We start from the raw sequence: 16,799 nt of genomic DNA on the forward strand, positions 1-16,799 counted from the left end.
ACACACACACACACACACACACATATATATATATATATATATATATATATATATATATACAGAGTTATTCACTAGCTCCTATCATATCAAGTCGATGTAACTAAAAACAAAATATATCATTCACCAAATTTTTTTTCTTACGATGCTCTTTTATGAAGGGGGACATTTTCAATCGACGCACTGCCTTGGTACAACAGAAGAACCATGGAAGGAAGTCCACACCAGGAAAAAAAACTTTGCTATTTTTGTTTTAAAACAAGAATGACAAGAGAAGAAAACACATCACAGAATTTCACACATTTGTGGGCGTAACAGTATATTCACACACTGCAGAACTAACTTCACTATGAAAAAAAAAGATGAATTACAATCAATCAGATCTCAAATAATCATTTTCCCACTGCCTACACAGCATGCTATCAGTTACAACAGTGACCAACCAACCTGGTCTGTCATACTGCCTAAAAAAAAAAAAATCCTAAACACATGAGCGAACAATACAAGTGATCATACATGCGCGAAGTTTGGGAAGCGAAACGAGCCGAAGACGTAGAAAAGATCCTTACCGCTGTGATCGTCTGTTCAACCGAGCTCTGGCGTAACACATGCGCACTGCGTCTACTTCTTCAGAAATAAAACCAAAAAATGACTACAACCCCCATCCCTTCTTCCTGTTTCCTGCCTCTCCATCCGACAGGAAACGTAATGAGTGATACGCCATTTCCTGTGGAAGGGGACGGGGAGGGATGAGGGGGGGGGCAACCCATGTGCTTCCGACCCCCTTACCCACTGGGTTTTACCAACTTTCTGAGTAGAAAAAAAAAAAAAGATTTCCCTCATGCACAATGGATTGTGTGAGTATGTCCCTCGAACAATCTGCTGTGGCGTGGTGTGGGAGACAAGAGTGTTGAGAAGTTGGTGCTCAGTTAACTCAACCACTCATTACTAATATGACAGTTTGGTCACGGGGTTTGTAGGGGTTACAGTGAAAGTGAATAACCTGGACAATTTAGGTATTTCGCGTTTTAACTGATTCAGTCAGTGATATATAAATGGAGTGATGGCCAAGAGGTAACGCGTCCGCCTAGGAAGCGAGAGAATCTGAGCGTGCTAGTTCGAATCACGGCTCAGCCGCCGATATTTTCTCCCCCTCCACTAGACCTTGAGTGGTGGTCTGGACGCTAGTCATTCGGATGAGACGATAAACCGAGGTCCCGTGTGCAACATGCATTTAGCGCACGTAAAAGAACCCACGGCGACAAAAGGGTTGTTCCTGGCAAAATTCTGTAGAAAAATCCACTTTGATAGGAAAAACAAATAAAACTGCACGCAGGAAAAAAAAAAAAAAAAAGGGTGGCGCTGTAGTATAGCGACGCGCTCTCCCTTGGAAGAGCAGCCCGAATATCACACAGAGAAATCTGTTGTGATAAAAAGAAATACAAATACAATATATACCTATCTATCTCTCTCACATCTATACATGCACACATACATATACACATGTATAATAAGTCTTGAGACAGTGTCCCTGGACCAAATATCACATCTGAATCTCAAAGCGTTTTCCCATGTGCAATGATATACACAAGGCATCGAAGAGAAATGTAGAGCTGTGACAAATCACACCCAGCCGGACCACCACCAGCTATACATCATATTCAATAGCAAGCACCATAAACAGGACAAAAACTTCTCTCAATGTCTTTGTTGTTGTTGTTTGGTGTTTATGTAATCTCACTGTCTATGATACAGTTATATGTAATTCTACTTTGTGAGAAAGGTGGCAGAATAGTTAAGACGTTTATTTGTGAGAAAGGTGGCAGAATAGTTAAGACGTTTATTTGTGAGAAAGGTGGCAGAATGGTTAAGACGTTTATTTGTGAGAAAGGTGGCAGAATAGTTAAGACGTTTATTTGTGAGAAAGGTGGCAGAATAGTTAAGACGTTTATTTGTGAGAAAGGTGGCAGAATGGTTAAGACGTTTATTTGTGAGAAAGGTGGCAGAATGGTTAAGGCGTTTATTTGTGAGAAAGGTGGCAGAATAGTTAAGACGTTTATTTGTGAGAAAGGTGACAGAATAGTTAAGACGTTTATTTGTGAGAAAGGTGGCAGAATAGTTAAGACGTTTATTTGTGAGAAAGGTGGCAGAATAGTTAAGATGTTTATCTACCAGTACAGTGTCTGTGAGGGTCTGGGTTCGATTCCCGCTCTCCCCCCCCCTCCCATGTTTGACTGGAAAATCAAACCGATCGTCCAATCATTTGGATGAGATGATAAACCGAGGACCAGCACGCACTTGACGCACTGAAAAAGAACCCATGGCGACGACAGAAAAGAAAGAAATCCACTCTGATATATACACAAATACATATGCATGCACTCAAGGCTTGACAAGCGTATTAGATTATGCTGCTGTCAGGCATCTGCCCAGCAGATATGGTGCAGAGTTTATAGATTCAACCGAACGCAGTGACGCCTCCTTGACAAGCTGAAACCAAAGCTGTGTATCTCCACAAAGTTCTTCCCTCAAACTCAACAACCACAATATGATGCATGTGATGAGACATGGTCCCTCGATCATGACTGCTTTGGAAAGAATGAATCAAACCATGGGATGTTATCGAAATATACTAGATATTAGACACAACATTAGGCACACTGGTCTCATCACCAACGAACAAGTGTGCCTTACCATCAAGCAGCACATTGACCCGTATAAAGATCCGCTGAAATCAGTTTAGAAAAGAAAGTTACGGTGGTATGGTCACGTTACAAGATCCAACGGTCTTTCTAAAACAACCGCCAAGGCACTGTTTAAGGAAGGAGATGGAGAAGACTAACAACTATGGACTGACAACGTCACAGAACAACACGGAAAACCATCTGCAGACACACAACTATCAGACCTCGAGGAATCAGATGAACTGTTCGTTAAGTGTGGTGCCCCAATAACTCGACAAGAGTTCAGGGAGATGAAGAAACGACGAAGATGTGATGATATCAATGAGCAAATGTGTTGAAATCTGTAATGAGGTAAGTAGTGATATTTTCGGGACGATACATGATATCTGTGGTGAAGTATGTGATGATATATGTGCAGAAATATATGTATTTCTGGTGAGGTAAGTGATAATATGTGTGGGGAGATAAGGTTTTTGATGATATTTATGAGGAGGTAAGTGATGCTTGTGGTGTGGTATATGATGACCTATATTGGGAGATACGCTGTAATATTTCTGGGGAAATGTGCGATGTTTATGTGAAGGTATGTGATGATCTTTGTGGGGAAATGGGTAATGATATACATATTAAGTTATGTGATCATATTTGTGGTGAGATGATAAATTATATGCACGGGGAAATATGTATGGGGAGCTTTGATGCAGCATGTCATGATGTTTGTGACAAGATTACGTGACGTACGTGATATTTTTGTGAGGTATGCGATGAGGTTTGTGGTGAACTGTGCGTTGATATCTGTAGTAGTATATGTGTTGAAATATTTGATGATGTATGTGATGAAGTAGATATGTAATGTTATGTGTGATGAAGTACTTTGACGGAATGTGTGATGAAGCATGATTATTCTTGCGACGAGATCTGCAGTTATGTTTATGGTGAAGTATTAATAATATTTGTGGTAAGATAAGTGATATCTTCAATAAGAATTGATGATATATGTTGGGATATATGCCACCAGGGCATGTTTCATAACCGGGAGAGAGAAAGAGCGAGCGAGCGAGAGAGTGAGAGAGAGAGAGAGAGAGTTCTTATGACCAGTAGAAGTAATAAACGGGGTGGAAGGAAGATAAATACTTGGACGTCATGAGCATGACTTCAGAAAAAGACACAGAGGAATATGTTGTGGCTTGAAGTGAAATGCAATGCATTAGACAAAAAAGCACACACACATAGACATACGCGCGCGCGTATGCCCACGCACACATACACGCAAGCACGCGCACGCACACACACACACACACACACACACACACACACGCGTGCGCGCACACACGCACGAACGCACACACGCAATACACACACGCACACACAGACACACACACACACACACACACACACGAGATCAACATTTCTTTGAGGCATATCAGTTTTATTGCAGGTTGTTTCTGCTTGCCTTCATCAAACAACATTTTCCAGCAGAATATTACACTCTTGAAAATAGTACAGGAATGTCTTTCCGTCTACACGCTTTCTTTTTCTTCCTCTTCTTCTTCTTCTTCTTGACACAATCTATATTCCCAGTTGGACATGCCTTTCTTCTTTGTCCATTCAAACTCCTGTGTGATGTACAATTTAATCGAGTATCACATCATCAAACATCAATAAAACATTCGAGAAACCTGTCAGAGAAGGTTTCGCAGCAGTCGACAGTTGAAAGCTGTTAAAGCAAAGGCCTGCGCATGACATGCTCTATCCACTTGTGAAATCGACTGACGTCGGTGTAAATACCAGGACGTTTGGGCGAGGCACACCCCTTGCCGTAGGAGACCACGCCAACTTGCACGAAGGATCCTCTTTCATCGTTCCAGCAGACTAAAGGACCGCCGGAATCCCCCTGTTCGTGTTCATCACAGACAATTAAGATGATGATAATGATGATGATGATGATATGAGTACTTATATAGCGCCTATCCTCGGAGGGAAACCAAGCTCAAAGCGTTTTACAAACACATGTCATTTGCACAACAGGCTGCCTACCTGCAGTCATTTTGGCGCTCAAGAGGAATTAAAACGAAACAAATGGATCTAACAAGATTGTCACTTCTTTTGTCAAGCGCAGTTTGGGTGGTGTATCCCCAAAGTTGTTTTAACCTGAATCCTCTTACACAGCCACACGATTTCACTCTGTCGCAGTCCACGGGGAAACTCTCAATGTCAAGTCGCCAAGAGGCCACACACCACCATACTGAGTCATGTCAGTGGTGTTCAGTACTGCCTGTTCTGATTCAATATATGCAGGACAATACCTGGTAATCACCCGACTAACGACAACAATCGTTTTGTCATGGAGACACACCGTGAGAGAACACTTTACCCACCAAAGGTGGAGGCCGCCACCACAGCAACAGCCTTCATTTAATGAATCTGCTGACACTGAAGACGCGGTTTCACCTCAGGCATGAAAATGAAGGGGTCTTTGAAACTGGGTCACCATGAGTCACCATGGCAAGAAAAGCACAATCTGTTTCTGTACTGTTTAAAACCTGTCAGCATGGGCCTGATGACGATGCTTCAGTAGTGGTTTGGGACTGTGGCACAAATCTGTCGACTGTGAATCCTTTCATGATACATCCCAGAGTGAACCAGAGTCGAAAGATACGGACACCTGCGGTGCTGATCAGAACATTTAAGCAAGTCTTCCAGAGACGTATCCGTGAAGTGGATGACTGTCCACTATGTGGTGTCCTAGCTTTCCCGTTCGAGCCCATATCACACTCGGCGAAAGGAATGAGGCAACAACAGCCCCCCAGAAGTGCAAAAAGAATACACCCACTTCACGTCATCATCGTCATCAGTCGGTGCCGGTAACTAACCGCCATGATGGCTGGTAAAACATGTTACTACTGTCACACTATCAATTAACGGAGTAGGGTGGGGTCGGGGTGGGAGTGGAGGGGCATCTTAACAGCCACACTGAACAGGGAAAGGGGGAGGTGGGTGGGTGAAGTAGGGATTCTAAAGTGTTACGTTCAAACACTGAATTTCGATATTATCATGTTGCTTGCTATGGTGACAGAGCTTTTTTACGGAAATATATTCGCAGTTAACGTCGAATCTAAAAGAGTATCTGTGTGAACCGAATTCCTGCCTGTGTGCGTACCTTTATTATTATCATTAGTATTAATATTATTGCCACACACACCTGGCAAGAGTCGTGTCCACCTTCACGGAAGCCGGCACAGATCTGAAGGTCAGGGTTACTTGGGTAGTTCTCGTCTTGGATGTCGAAGAGATCCTCACAATTACGCCCCTTGTGGGTCATCATGTGTGCCATCTTTAGGTATTCAGACACTTCTCCTCCGGCTGGACAAAGCAAAACACAACGTGGTTTAGTGTTAACAGAAACAGAAAGCTTTTGCAAATGTCATTTTGTGTGAAAAAAGATAAAGCGAAAGAGAAAGTACTTTGTGTTGAAAGGAATTTGTGCTGTACCACTGCTGAAGCGAAACAGAAAGTACTTTGTGTTGTATGACTTGTAGAGTGAAACAGAAAGTACTTAATGTTGTAACACTGGTAAAGTGAAGCAAATAAGAAATTCACGGAACGTTGTTTTATATGTTGCCAAACTGGTAGAGCAAATCAAAAAGCTTTACGGTACATTATTTTGTGTTGTAAGACTGTTGAAGTGAATCAGATCGGTTCGTTGGACGCTATTTCCGCAGTGTCATCTGCTTTGTGTCGCTGGATCGGTTATTCCTACTAAATTCCGAATGGTTTTAGGCTGGAAATGAATGAGAGAATATGTTTTATCTTTTTAAAAAGTTTTTAGGTAATTACTTATCTACATTTTATTTTCAAAATCTTTTTCATATCGTTTATTTATTTATTTATTTATATTCTAGTATTTTATTGTATTTATTCATCTATTTATTCATTTTATATTTACTGCTGCTGCTACTACTACTACTACTACTGTTATCATTATTATTATTATTATCAGTAGTAGTAGTATGATTATCATTATTATTATCATTATTATTTTCGACGTGCTTTCGGTGACACCATTTTCATGATTCACGCCTTCCATAGCAGAACGAGAAGTCATGGTCTTTGTGTGTGTCCGCGCAGAGACCACACACCAATGAAAACCTTTGCACCAGACAGATACAATACTCGCACCAGGTGCCAGTATACTTCTACTATATCAACATGGCGTGCTTAATTGTAAAGCTTACACAAAATGTAAAAAAACAACACGTGTTTTGCTTTCTAACATCATAGTAGTCTACATCTGAGACTGACTTCTTGAGCAACTGCACATGATTAAGGAAAATCTGCACGTGTATAAATTCCAGTGACCAATCATTTCAGAACTCATCAACAGAGGAAAAAGAAAAGTTAAGAAAATAACAAAACAACAACCAACCAACAAACAATAAGTTTTGTTGATTTCGTTTGTAAGCCTTTCAGTTGCAGAGCATATTCCAACACATCACGTGAAATATAGTTTACTGCAACCTATCCTCAGTTTGAGCACATGCTAATCGTGAGTCTGTTGTGAAGTAGTAAAGATAATATTCCAGTCTTTTTGTAAGGTCAATGATTATTCATCGAGATAATCGTAATTCTATCTTTCGAGCCCGAAAACATGACGCTGACGAACTTGTGTAATGATCAACTTTGGGTGCAAGGTGATAAATAATTAATGAGAGAGGTACGTGATTTTCATATCGCCATCGTCGTCGTCATTATCACCATGGTCGTCCTTGTCATCATCATCATAAACACTATGGTCGTCGTCACCAGCATCACTGTCATAGTTCTCTTCGCCGTTACACTCACAGTCGTCACAGTCGTCGTCATTATCGTCGTCGTCATCATCATCAACGACAGCAACATTATCAACATCTTCGTCATCATCATTCTGGCCCACGTTATCCTCTTCTTCAGCGCCTACGTCATCGCTGTCATCGTCAGCATCATTCATCGTATTCACAGCCGTCATCACGACGACAACTACTACCGTTGTCAACGCCATTGTTGTTATCGTCGTCGTCACTACAACTCACCGGACGTCGTGCCCCATCCAGACACGGTGCAGTTTTCTCCTGCAGGGTGATGAGCTGGGGTGAGACAGATGGGGTGGATACACTCGTTGAACTCTATGGCTTCAGTCAGCTTGATGACAGCAATGTCATTTTCTGTTGGTGAAAAAAAGAAGAAGAAAAAAGGGATATTTCACAGCAGCAACAATAGCTGCATCACCAACAACAACCCCACCACAGACTGCAGAGCAACTATAACAACACCAGCAGCACAGACAATACAGATGACAGAGGATACAGTAGCCATGGCAGAAAGAGCAGCAGATGAAAGAAAGGAATCGGGGAGTAGGAGGACGAGAACAAGATGAGGAAGGAGAAAGCAGATCAAGTGGGAGGAGGAGGAACAGGAAAGTTAGGGACACACGGGTATACGGACATGGGCATTTTCAGTGACAAGACACGGGTATACGGACATGGGCATTTTCAGTGACAAGACAGAGGTATATGGATATGGGCATTTTCAGTGACAAGACACGGGTATACGGACATGGGCATTTTCAGTGACAAGACACGGGTATACGGACATGGGCATTTTCAGTGACAAGACAGAGGTATATGGATATGGGCATTTTCAGTGACAAGACAGGGGTATATGGACATGGGCATTTTCAGTGACAAGACACGGGTATACGGACATGGGCATTTTCAGTGACAAGACAGGGGTATATGGACATGGGCATTTTCAGTGACAAGACACGGGTATACGGACATGGGCATTTTCAGTGACAAGACACGGGTATATGGACATGGGCATTTTCAGTGACAAGACAGGGGTATATGGACATGGGCATTTTCAGTGACAAGACAGAGGTATATGGACATGGGCATTTTCAGTGACAAGACACGGGTATACGGACATGGGCATTTTCAGTGACAAGACACGGGTATATGGACATGGGCATTTTCAGTGACAAGACAGGGGTATATGGACATGGGCATTTTCAGTGACAAGACACGGGTATATGGACATGGGTATTTTCAGTGACAAGACAGGGGTATATGGACATGGGCATTTTCAGTGACAAGACAGGGGTATATGGACATGGGCATTTTCAGTGACAAGACAGAGGTATATGGACATGGGCATTTTCAGTGACAAGACAGAGGTATATGGACATGGGCATTTTCAGTGACAAGACAGGGGTATATGGACATGGGCATTTTCAGTGACAAGACAGAGGTATATGGACATGGGCATTTTCAGTGACAAGACAGAGGTATATGGACATGGGCATTTTCAGTGACAGGACATAGGTATATGGACATGGGCATTTTCAGTGACAGGACATAGGTATATGGACATGGGCATTTTCAGTGACAAGACAGAGGTATATGGACATGGGCATTTTCAGTGACAAGACAGAGGTATATGGACATGGGCATTTTCAGTGACAGGACATAGGTATATAAACATGGGCATTTTCAGTGACAGGGCATGAGCATTTTCAGTGACAGGACATGGGCATTTTCAGCGACTAGACACAGGTGTATGGGCATGGGCATTTCCAGTGACAGGACATAGGTATATGGATATGGCATTTTCAGTGTCAGGACATGGGCATTTCCAGTGACAGGACAAAGGCATATGGACACTGGCATTTTCAGTGACAGGACATAGGTATATGGACGTGGGCATTTTCAGTGACAGAACATAGGTATACGGACATGAGAATTTTCAGTGTGAGGACATTGGTATATGGAAAAGGGCATTTTCAGTGTGAGGGCATTGGTATATGGAAAAGGGCATTTTCAGTGTGAGGGCATTGGTATATGGAAAAGGGCATTTTCAGTGTGAGGGCATTGGTATATGGAAAAGGGCATTTTCAGTGTGAGGGCATTGGTATATGGAAAAGGGCATTTTCAGTGTGAGGGCATTGGTATATGGAAAAGGGCATTTTCAGTGTGAGGGCATTGGTATATGGAAAAGGGCATTTTCAGTGTGAGGGCATTGGTATATGGACAGCGTTTTCAGTGACAGAAGACAGGTATATGGACATGAACATTTTTAGACACAGGACAGAGGCATATGGACATGGGCATTTTCAGAGACAAGACACGGGTATATGGACATGGGCATTTTCAGTGACAAGATCTAGGCATAAGGACATGGGCATTTTCAGTGACAGGACAAAGGCATATAGACAGGGGCATTTTAAGTTACAAGACAGGTGTATGGACATGGGCATTTTCAGTGACAAGACCTAGGTATAAGGACCATGGGCATTTTCAGTGACAGGACAAAGGCATGTGAACATGGGCTTTTCCAGAGACAAGACCTAGGCATAAGGACATGGGCATTTTCTGTGACAAGACACAGGTGTATGGATATGGGCATTTTGAGTGACAAGGATGCTGTGAGACAGTAGACAGACAGGTTAAGGGTTTCTACATTATTGTCGTCGTCTTTATGCAGTTTATCAAGATAACACGCATGAAAGTCTGAAAAAAGTGAGTCACAAGAATCTTCATGAGCACAAACACACAAGCTATAATGCTGATTGTCCATGAACAGAGAACGACCCAAGAAGATGGAAGGCACTGGGCAATGGGTCAATATATCGCTGCTATCGGATGCAGAATCAGTCACGAAGACAGACACCGACAGGCACAGGTACACAGAGTCCACGTATTACCGTAAGTCTTAGGATTGTAATCACGATGAATGCGGTAGTTTCGGACTTTGTATGCTCGTTCAGTGGCCTCTGTCCTCCACATGTTGTGATCACCCACTGTCACGGAAATCCAACTGAAATCCCTTTGAACCGCAACACACACACACACACACACACACAGATAGAGAGAGAGAAAAATTATACATACCTTCTTGAGTAAAACCCTTATTACAGCTAGGCACTTGATCCTCTAAGTATACAGTCAGGATATAGATGTGAATAAAATCATACTCATGCTGGGCTTATTTTTGTTGTCTGTATAAATTTCTGCTTACAACTTATCCATCAAACTTTCCGTGTGTGTGTGTGTGTGTGTGTGTGTGTGTGTGTGTATGTCTGTGTGTATGAGAGAAAGAGAGAGAGAGAGAGAGTGTGTGTGTGTGTGTGTGTGTGTGTGTGTGTGTGTCTGTGTGTTGTCTTCAGTTTAACGTCTTTCCATCTGAAGTGATATTAGACGGAAAAAAACCGTGGGGGTAGGGGTTGTGGGAGGGGGAGGGATAAAAGTGTGTGTATGTGTAGAGGGTGAATAGGGAGAGACAACGCTAGGGAAAATGGAAACGTTATAAACGCCAACATCAAAAAACTATAACAAATGTCCTATAGGACCACGCAGCAAACCTTCTGCAATAACAAACAGCATATTGGAATTGTTAATAACACATTCAAAAGAGTTTTTCGTGAAGTCTGGCAAAAAAACATTTTAGATTCTGGCATTTGAATATTACATTGTCGCTAGAAATATGTTCTCCACATATGCATCTGACATCTTTGCTGAACTTAGTTATAAAAGCGTCCAGTTTTATCCGGTTTGATAATGTATGAATCTGCCTTAATCTTACTGAATTACTGTATGTATTTGACTGATTGATAGTTCCCGGTTATTGAACATTAATTACACTATGGTTTAAAGCTTTGCCGTTTTCCTGGTATATTTTTCTGACTTTGTTCCACGGTGTTTTTTCTAGTATTCGATAACTCTCTTGTACAGAGGCACATAAAGTTCTATGGTTCCCTGTTTGTTTTTTGCACCTTTTCTTGCAGCCCTGTCAGCCCATTCATTGTAGAGAATACCAAGATGTGAAGGAACCCAGCAAAACCTAATATGTGTTCCATTCAAGCTTAAAAGATGTAAAATGTGGCTAATTTCTATTATGATTTTAGATTTGTTCTTACAATTTGAGTTTAAAGCACATAATACAGATTTGGAATCAACGCAAAACAAGACTTGTAGAAGGCAAATTGGAAGATCAAGAATATGATTTAGAGCCATAAGAACAGCAATAAGTTCAGCAGTGAATATTGAACGATCTTTCCGTTTTCAGTTCTGGTATAACGAAAGCTGAACCTGCTTGGCCATTGTCTAATAGTGAGCCGTCTATGTAGATCTGTCAATGATCACAGTATCTATTTTGAAGTTGTACTCCGACTTCCGTTGCCATGATATTCGGATTTTCCTTCTTTTTAATGTCAGTATGATTAACATCAAAATGTGCTTTATTCATCTCCCAGATGGGGTATGGACTTACTGTCGTCTGTGTGTCTACGTCATCTGAATTAATTTAAGACTTTTCGAACAGGTTTGACACAAACAATGGGTGTTAACCAGTAGAGTGCCTATAAGACGTCAGCTGACGTCCTACAAAAAGTATTGCCATAGTGCCTATAAGACGTCCACTGACGTCCTGCATATGTTCTGATTTTTTCTTCATTGGAGTTTGGTTCAATTCACATAAACAGACTCTGAACAGTTGGTCTGATGTGTCTAGATTATAAAAAATACTATTTAAATGAACAGTCATCAGGTATAAGACCCCTTTCTACTGGATAATAATTTGCTAACTGACCACGTGATATGCACGCGGAAAAGGGGGTTGCATCATGGGGGAAAAAAATGTGTTGAAAACTGTGTCCAGTAAAGCAAATAGTCACAATCAGCAGATTTACACAATTCTGAAAGCTCTGCTTGTGATCATGGGCAGATTTCGCGATGGAGGATTTCTCTTGTCTGATGATTGGTTTGAAAACAAGGTGATTGACAATGACAGGGACGAAACTGACAGCCCCATTTGATGGTAATTCATTCCATCTATCCAATCAGACGCGTTGTTGAACAAGTAGCTATGACTGACAGAATACGAGCAGCGAGCGTTGGAAGAAGGGGAGGAGAGGAAGGGGAGTGATGTTAGACGATAGGTCGAATGCCAGCCAGAGTTCATAAAGGGGGCGTGGTTTTAGGGAATGGGAGTGCTCACATTTCAATGCAGACTGGGATCGACAACCACCAATGCCCCACGATTTTCACGAAACGTAGGGTTGAACCTGCACTGGACGTGAAACACGTGCTTTTTGTTTTTCACGCTTTTTTTTTTCGCTGAATCAGATGGTTGACTTGTTTGAAGAGGTGGCAAGCCAGATGCACGCAGACACTTTAACTCACTCAGTACGGCCAGTCCTCTCTTCTCCTCTACACAGACCCCTCGGATGTCCAGTGGGTGTCTGAATGACCCAACCTTTAGCTTCCGTCGTCAGAATTGTGGTATCTTTGTCAACATTCACGTCTTCAGTATAAGAGCCTTCCGCTTGCAATAGTTGATGATGGTAATTGGGGTGAAACGCTGTAAACGTCGTCTCTTTCGCCGTTCGCATGGAAAGAATTAATCGGCCCACGTGCAACTTGAAAGGAGTGAATGTACTCAAGGAGCTTCACACTCTCACTCCCGAATGCTCTTTACTGTCAAAAAGCTTTCCAGCTCAGTTTCTGGAACTGTCATTGACCTTTTACGTTGACTTTACCCACCTTAGTCGTTGTTGGGACAGTGATTTACTTACATGTCTGCACAAGCTGTGATTTGTTTTTATAAACTTATGGTCTGTTTTAATTTCTTCTACAGGTATAATCTGACAATAGGCATGCTATTTCTAGCTTATTTTGTTTCATTTCTTTATGGATGTTATAATGTAGAGGTGGAAATAGACTTTTTTGTTGCACAAAAATCATTATCTTGACTTTACATGCCTGAACAGTTACCTACAATCAACCTAACTGGGTAAAAGAGCCCAGAAGCAGAATCTACACTCATTTTCGTCACAAAAACGTTTACTTTCTTTCTGTATCACCCATAGCTTTTGTGCTAGAATTTGTTGTGATTTATTACCCCCGAATCCTCAAAATTCCCTGGCAAGGGGAGAGCACATTTTTACAAAGTTCTCTGGCACTGAACTGGTTTTAAATAAGATAAGTTTTTAGCTCTTTTTGGGAGGTTGTTTTCGGATGTAATTTTTACTTCCTCTGATATATAATTTGTTTGTGTGCATGTGTGTGTGCATATGTGTGTGTGTGTGTGTGCGTGTGTGTGTGCGTGTGTGTGTGCGTGCGTGCGTGCGCGTGTGTGTGTGTGTGTGTGTGTGTATGTGTGTGTTTCTTCTTGGGGGGAGGGGGACGGAGTGATTTTTTTTTTACACGAAATTTGCCTTACCAGTCATTTCAAATCATTTCAATACCAGCCAGCAGAAACGACCAGCTTTCGTGTTCGTCTTTGGTTGGTTCTCCAGTCGCTACTTCGATCATAAACCATACACAAAGTACTGTCCCACTATGCTTTCAGTGTTGTGTTGAACAGGATGATAGATTCGCAAAATAAAACAAAAAAATAAAACAAACGGAAAAGAAATCGACCTGTCCAACTGGCGGAAAATTTGTTTAGGTATAAACTGTTACATAAAACAACCCACGACAACGAAATGGTATTCTCTGGTAAATGTTCTGCAGAAGAATCCATTCTGAGAGTAAAACTACACTTGAAGAAAAAAAAAGAAAAGAGAAAAAAGGTTGGCGCTGCACTGTGGCGATAGCTCTCCCCGAGGAGAGCAATATCTGTTGTGATAACAAATACAATACAATACAATACAATACAATGTGGCTGGTGCAAGCGAGTGCGTGCACACACACACACACACACACACACACACACACATACATACACACACACACACACCTCTTTACATGGTATCTTTTCCACCTCTTACATGACATTCTGAAGGCAGTGAGCAGCAGTCAGGATGTGGCGGTCACTGATGATGGATCCCCCACACAGGTTTGCGTTGATGATCAGTTTGACCTGCCAGGGCACAATGGAGCAGTTCCTCACAAACTCGCCGCCAACAATACGGCCCGCTTTGACTCGTGAATTCGCCTTTTTGTTTATTCTTTCCAAGGAAGGGCTCAGTCCGCAGCGACTTGCTGTGGGCACAGATTGTGACAATCAAAACCTGATCATCAAATCAGTGCACGACATGTAATAAAACGTCTCTTAGATGTATATTACTTGGTCCATAAACATTAAATGATGAACGTCACTTGGTCGACAGACACTACATGAACGTCACTTGGTCGATAGACACCAGAAGAACGTCAACTGACCGACAGACGATAGATGAACGTCAACTGCTTTTTGTCTGTTGCTGCTTATCGTCCAGCCGACCGCTCAGGGCCGTATCAGGACTGTCAAACCATACAAATGCTCAACCGCGTCAACACAAAACTGTCACACCTACACACGCACACACGCAACAACAACAACGACAAAACAACAGCAACAACAACAACAAAAAAACAAACCCCAAAACAAAACAACAAAAAAACAGTTTATGACACAGTATCCTAACCATTTGGCCTCTTTAGGGCAAATAAGACAAGGCTGTGCTGAAGACACCAGCCCTTTCGCTTAATTTATCATCCCCAGATAACAAAAAATCGTTAAAAATGATAAAACAAACAATTTCAAAGCAAAACAAAAAATATATTTAAATGGCCATATAGGCAAATAGCACTGCAGAATTGACAGCTAGTGCCCATCCCAGTGTTTATAATTTCAATGCCTTGTCGCCAGTGCAAAACACATCATACTGCGGAAAAGAGACAAAACTGAACGTCATTTGGTCGACAGACGCAAGATGAAGGTCGCCGAGTGGAGAGCCTCTTCGTGGTTATTGCTGACACAATACTGGGCCGGCAGGATGTTTATCATCACGGCAGTTCTTAAAGTGTTGTGCTGTGCTGTAATCTTTCACTTCATTGATTCATCACAGTGGAAATGTTTGCGAATGTACATACACATATTACATGGAAATAAGCATACTAACTTAAAAATTGTACACTTTAAAAGAGAAAAAAAGAGATACATGCATTATTTCAAAAAATCATTTAGACCAGCCGCCGTGATAAGGTGGTTAGCGTCGTGGATTGGTGACTTGGAGGACTTGGGTTCAAACCCCATCAGATTCTATAACCCTGTGGCCGATTCCCGTCCAGAGCTGAGTGTGCTACGGACTCAAACGAAAAAATTGAATTCTACAGACCAAGGTCGTCCACTTCACGGGTGCGTCTTTGCTAGTGTAGCTAAAAATTCCTGACCAACACTGCAGGTGTGTGTGTCTCACGAACCTGGTTGACGCCAGGAATCTAAACCTAAATGGTCATACGTAGCAGCATCGTCATTGTCCCCATCATCATCATCAAATATATAAACGAATCCCCAAATTCAATGGTCTTTCACACCCTGCTTTTGTAGTGACCTCCACCTCCATGTTTGTGGTTAAGTGCCTGCCTGTGAGAGTAGATTGGCGAGAGATTGTCGTGAATGGACGTGATTTCTCTCTCCAATCACCCCCCACCCCCTTCCCCACTTCCCTCCCTTTTTTTTAATTCTCAGTAATCCCTCTCTCCGCCACCCACCACTCCATCGAATACCTCTACACACACACACACACATCGTTCAAACGACACCAGAGTTTGTTCAGTCCAGTGCATAGCTGTGGACAGGTTGTACAAGATTACCTTCACCGAGGGTCACCTCCGCCAGTGCGGCCAGGGTGACAAGGACCAGTACTGCCTTCATCGTCACTGCCTGGTGACCAGTGGTGGCGTCCAGAGATCAGATGTGCTGCTATGAGGGTGTGCCATGCCAGTTATACTGCTTTCTGTGTGTGTGTGTGTGTGGTGTGTGTGTGTGTGTGTGTGTGCACAGCTGGACGGATTCGTCATACGGGGCCTGAGATTTTGTTCGTCATCTGTCTATGCCCCTTGCAGCACGTTCGCAAAGATGTGCGCAAACATTTGAAACTGATACATGTTTCAGCACGCGCAGGCACACACACACACACACACCCTCACACACACAGAGAATACGAAGAGACAGAGAGACAGAGAGAGAGTGTGTGTGTGTGTATCATTACGCTGACCATGTGCCTTGTGTCATGCACGAGACAAGAATTTGTTATTGGTTTATTTATTTTGTTTGCAACATAATCACGGGCTGTGTTTTCTCTTGCTGTTTCTGGTA

At 42.3% G+C, this 16,799-nt stretch overlaps 1 protein-coding gene across 1 annotated transcript; it reads right to left on the reverse strand.

The window, feature by feature from the left end:
• Nucleotides 1–4,089: 4,089 nt before the first annotated feature.
• LOC143285728 (trypsin-2-like) lies at nt 4,090–16,399 on the reverse strand. Its single transcript, XM_076593135.1, has 6 exons — nt 16,295–16,399; nt 14,485–14,698; nt 10,420–10,541; nt 7,751–7,882; nt 5,884–6,044; nt 4,090–4,575 (listed from the first exon to the last, which is right to left on the reverse strand). The coding sequence occupies exons 1-6, from the start codon at nt 16,353–16,355 to the stop codon at nt 4,402–4,404; spliced, it is 864 nt and encodes a 287-aa protein (XP_076449250.1). The 5' UTR covers nt 16,356–16,399; the 3' UTR covers nt 4,090–4,401.
• Between the last annotated feature and the right edge of the window lie 400 nt (nt 16,400–16,799).

The sequence above is a fragment of the Babylonia areolata genome, chromosome 9 (assembly GCF_041734735.1).
Source record: "Babylonia areolata isolate BAREFJ2019XMU chromosome 9, ASM4173473v1, whole genome shotgun sequence".
NCBI lineage: Eukaryota > Metazoa > Mollusca > Gastropoda > Neogastropoda > Buccinidae > Babylonia > Babylonia areolata.

Bases quoted from the DNA above. Each gene is read 5' to 3' on its own strand.
- LOC143285728 (XM_076593135.1), bottom strand. From the start codon at position 16,355: ATGAAGGCAGTACTGGTCCTTGTCACCCTGGCCGCACTGGCGGAGGTG. The intron at 14,699-16,294 runs GTAATCTTGTAC...CTGTGCCCACAG, and splicing joins GGAGGTGACCCTCGGTGAAG to CAAGTCGCTGCGGACTGAGC. The intron at 6,045-7,750 runs GTGAGTTGTAGT...TGCTTTGTCCAG, and splicing joins TGGATGGGGCACGACGTCCG to CCGGAGGAGAAGTGTCTGAA.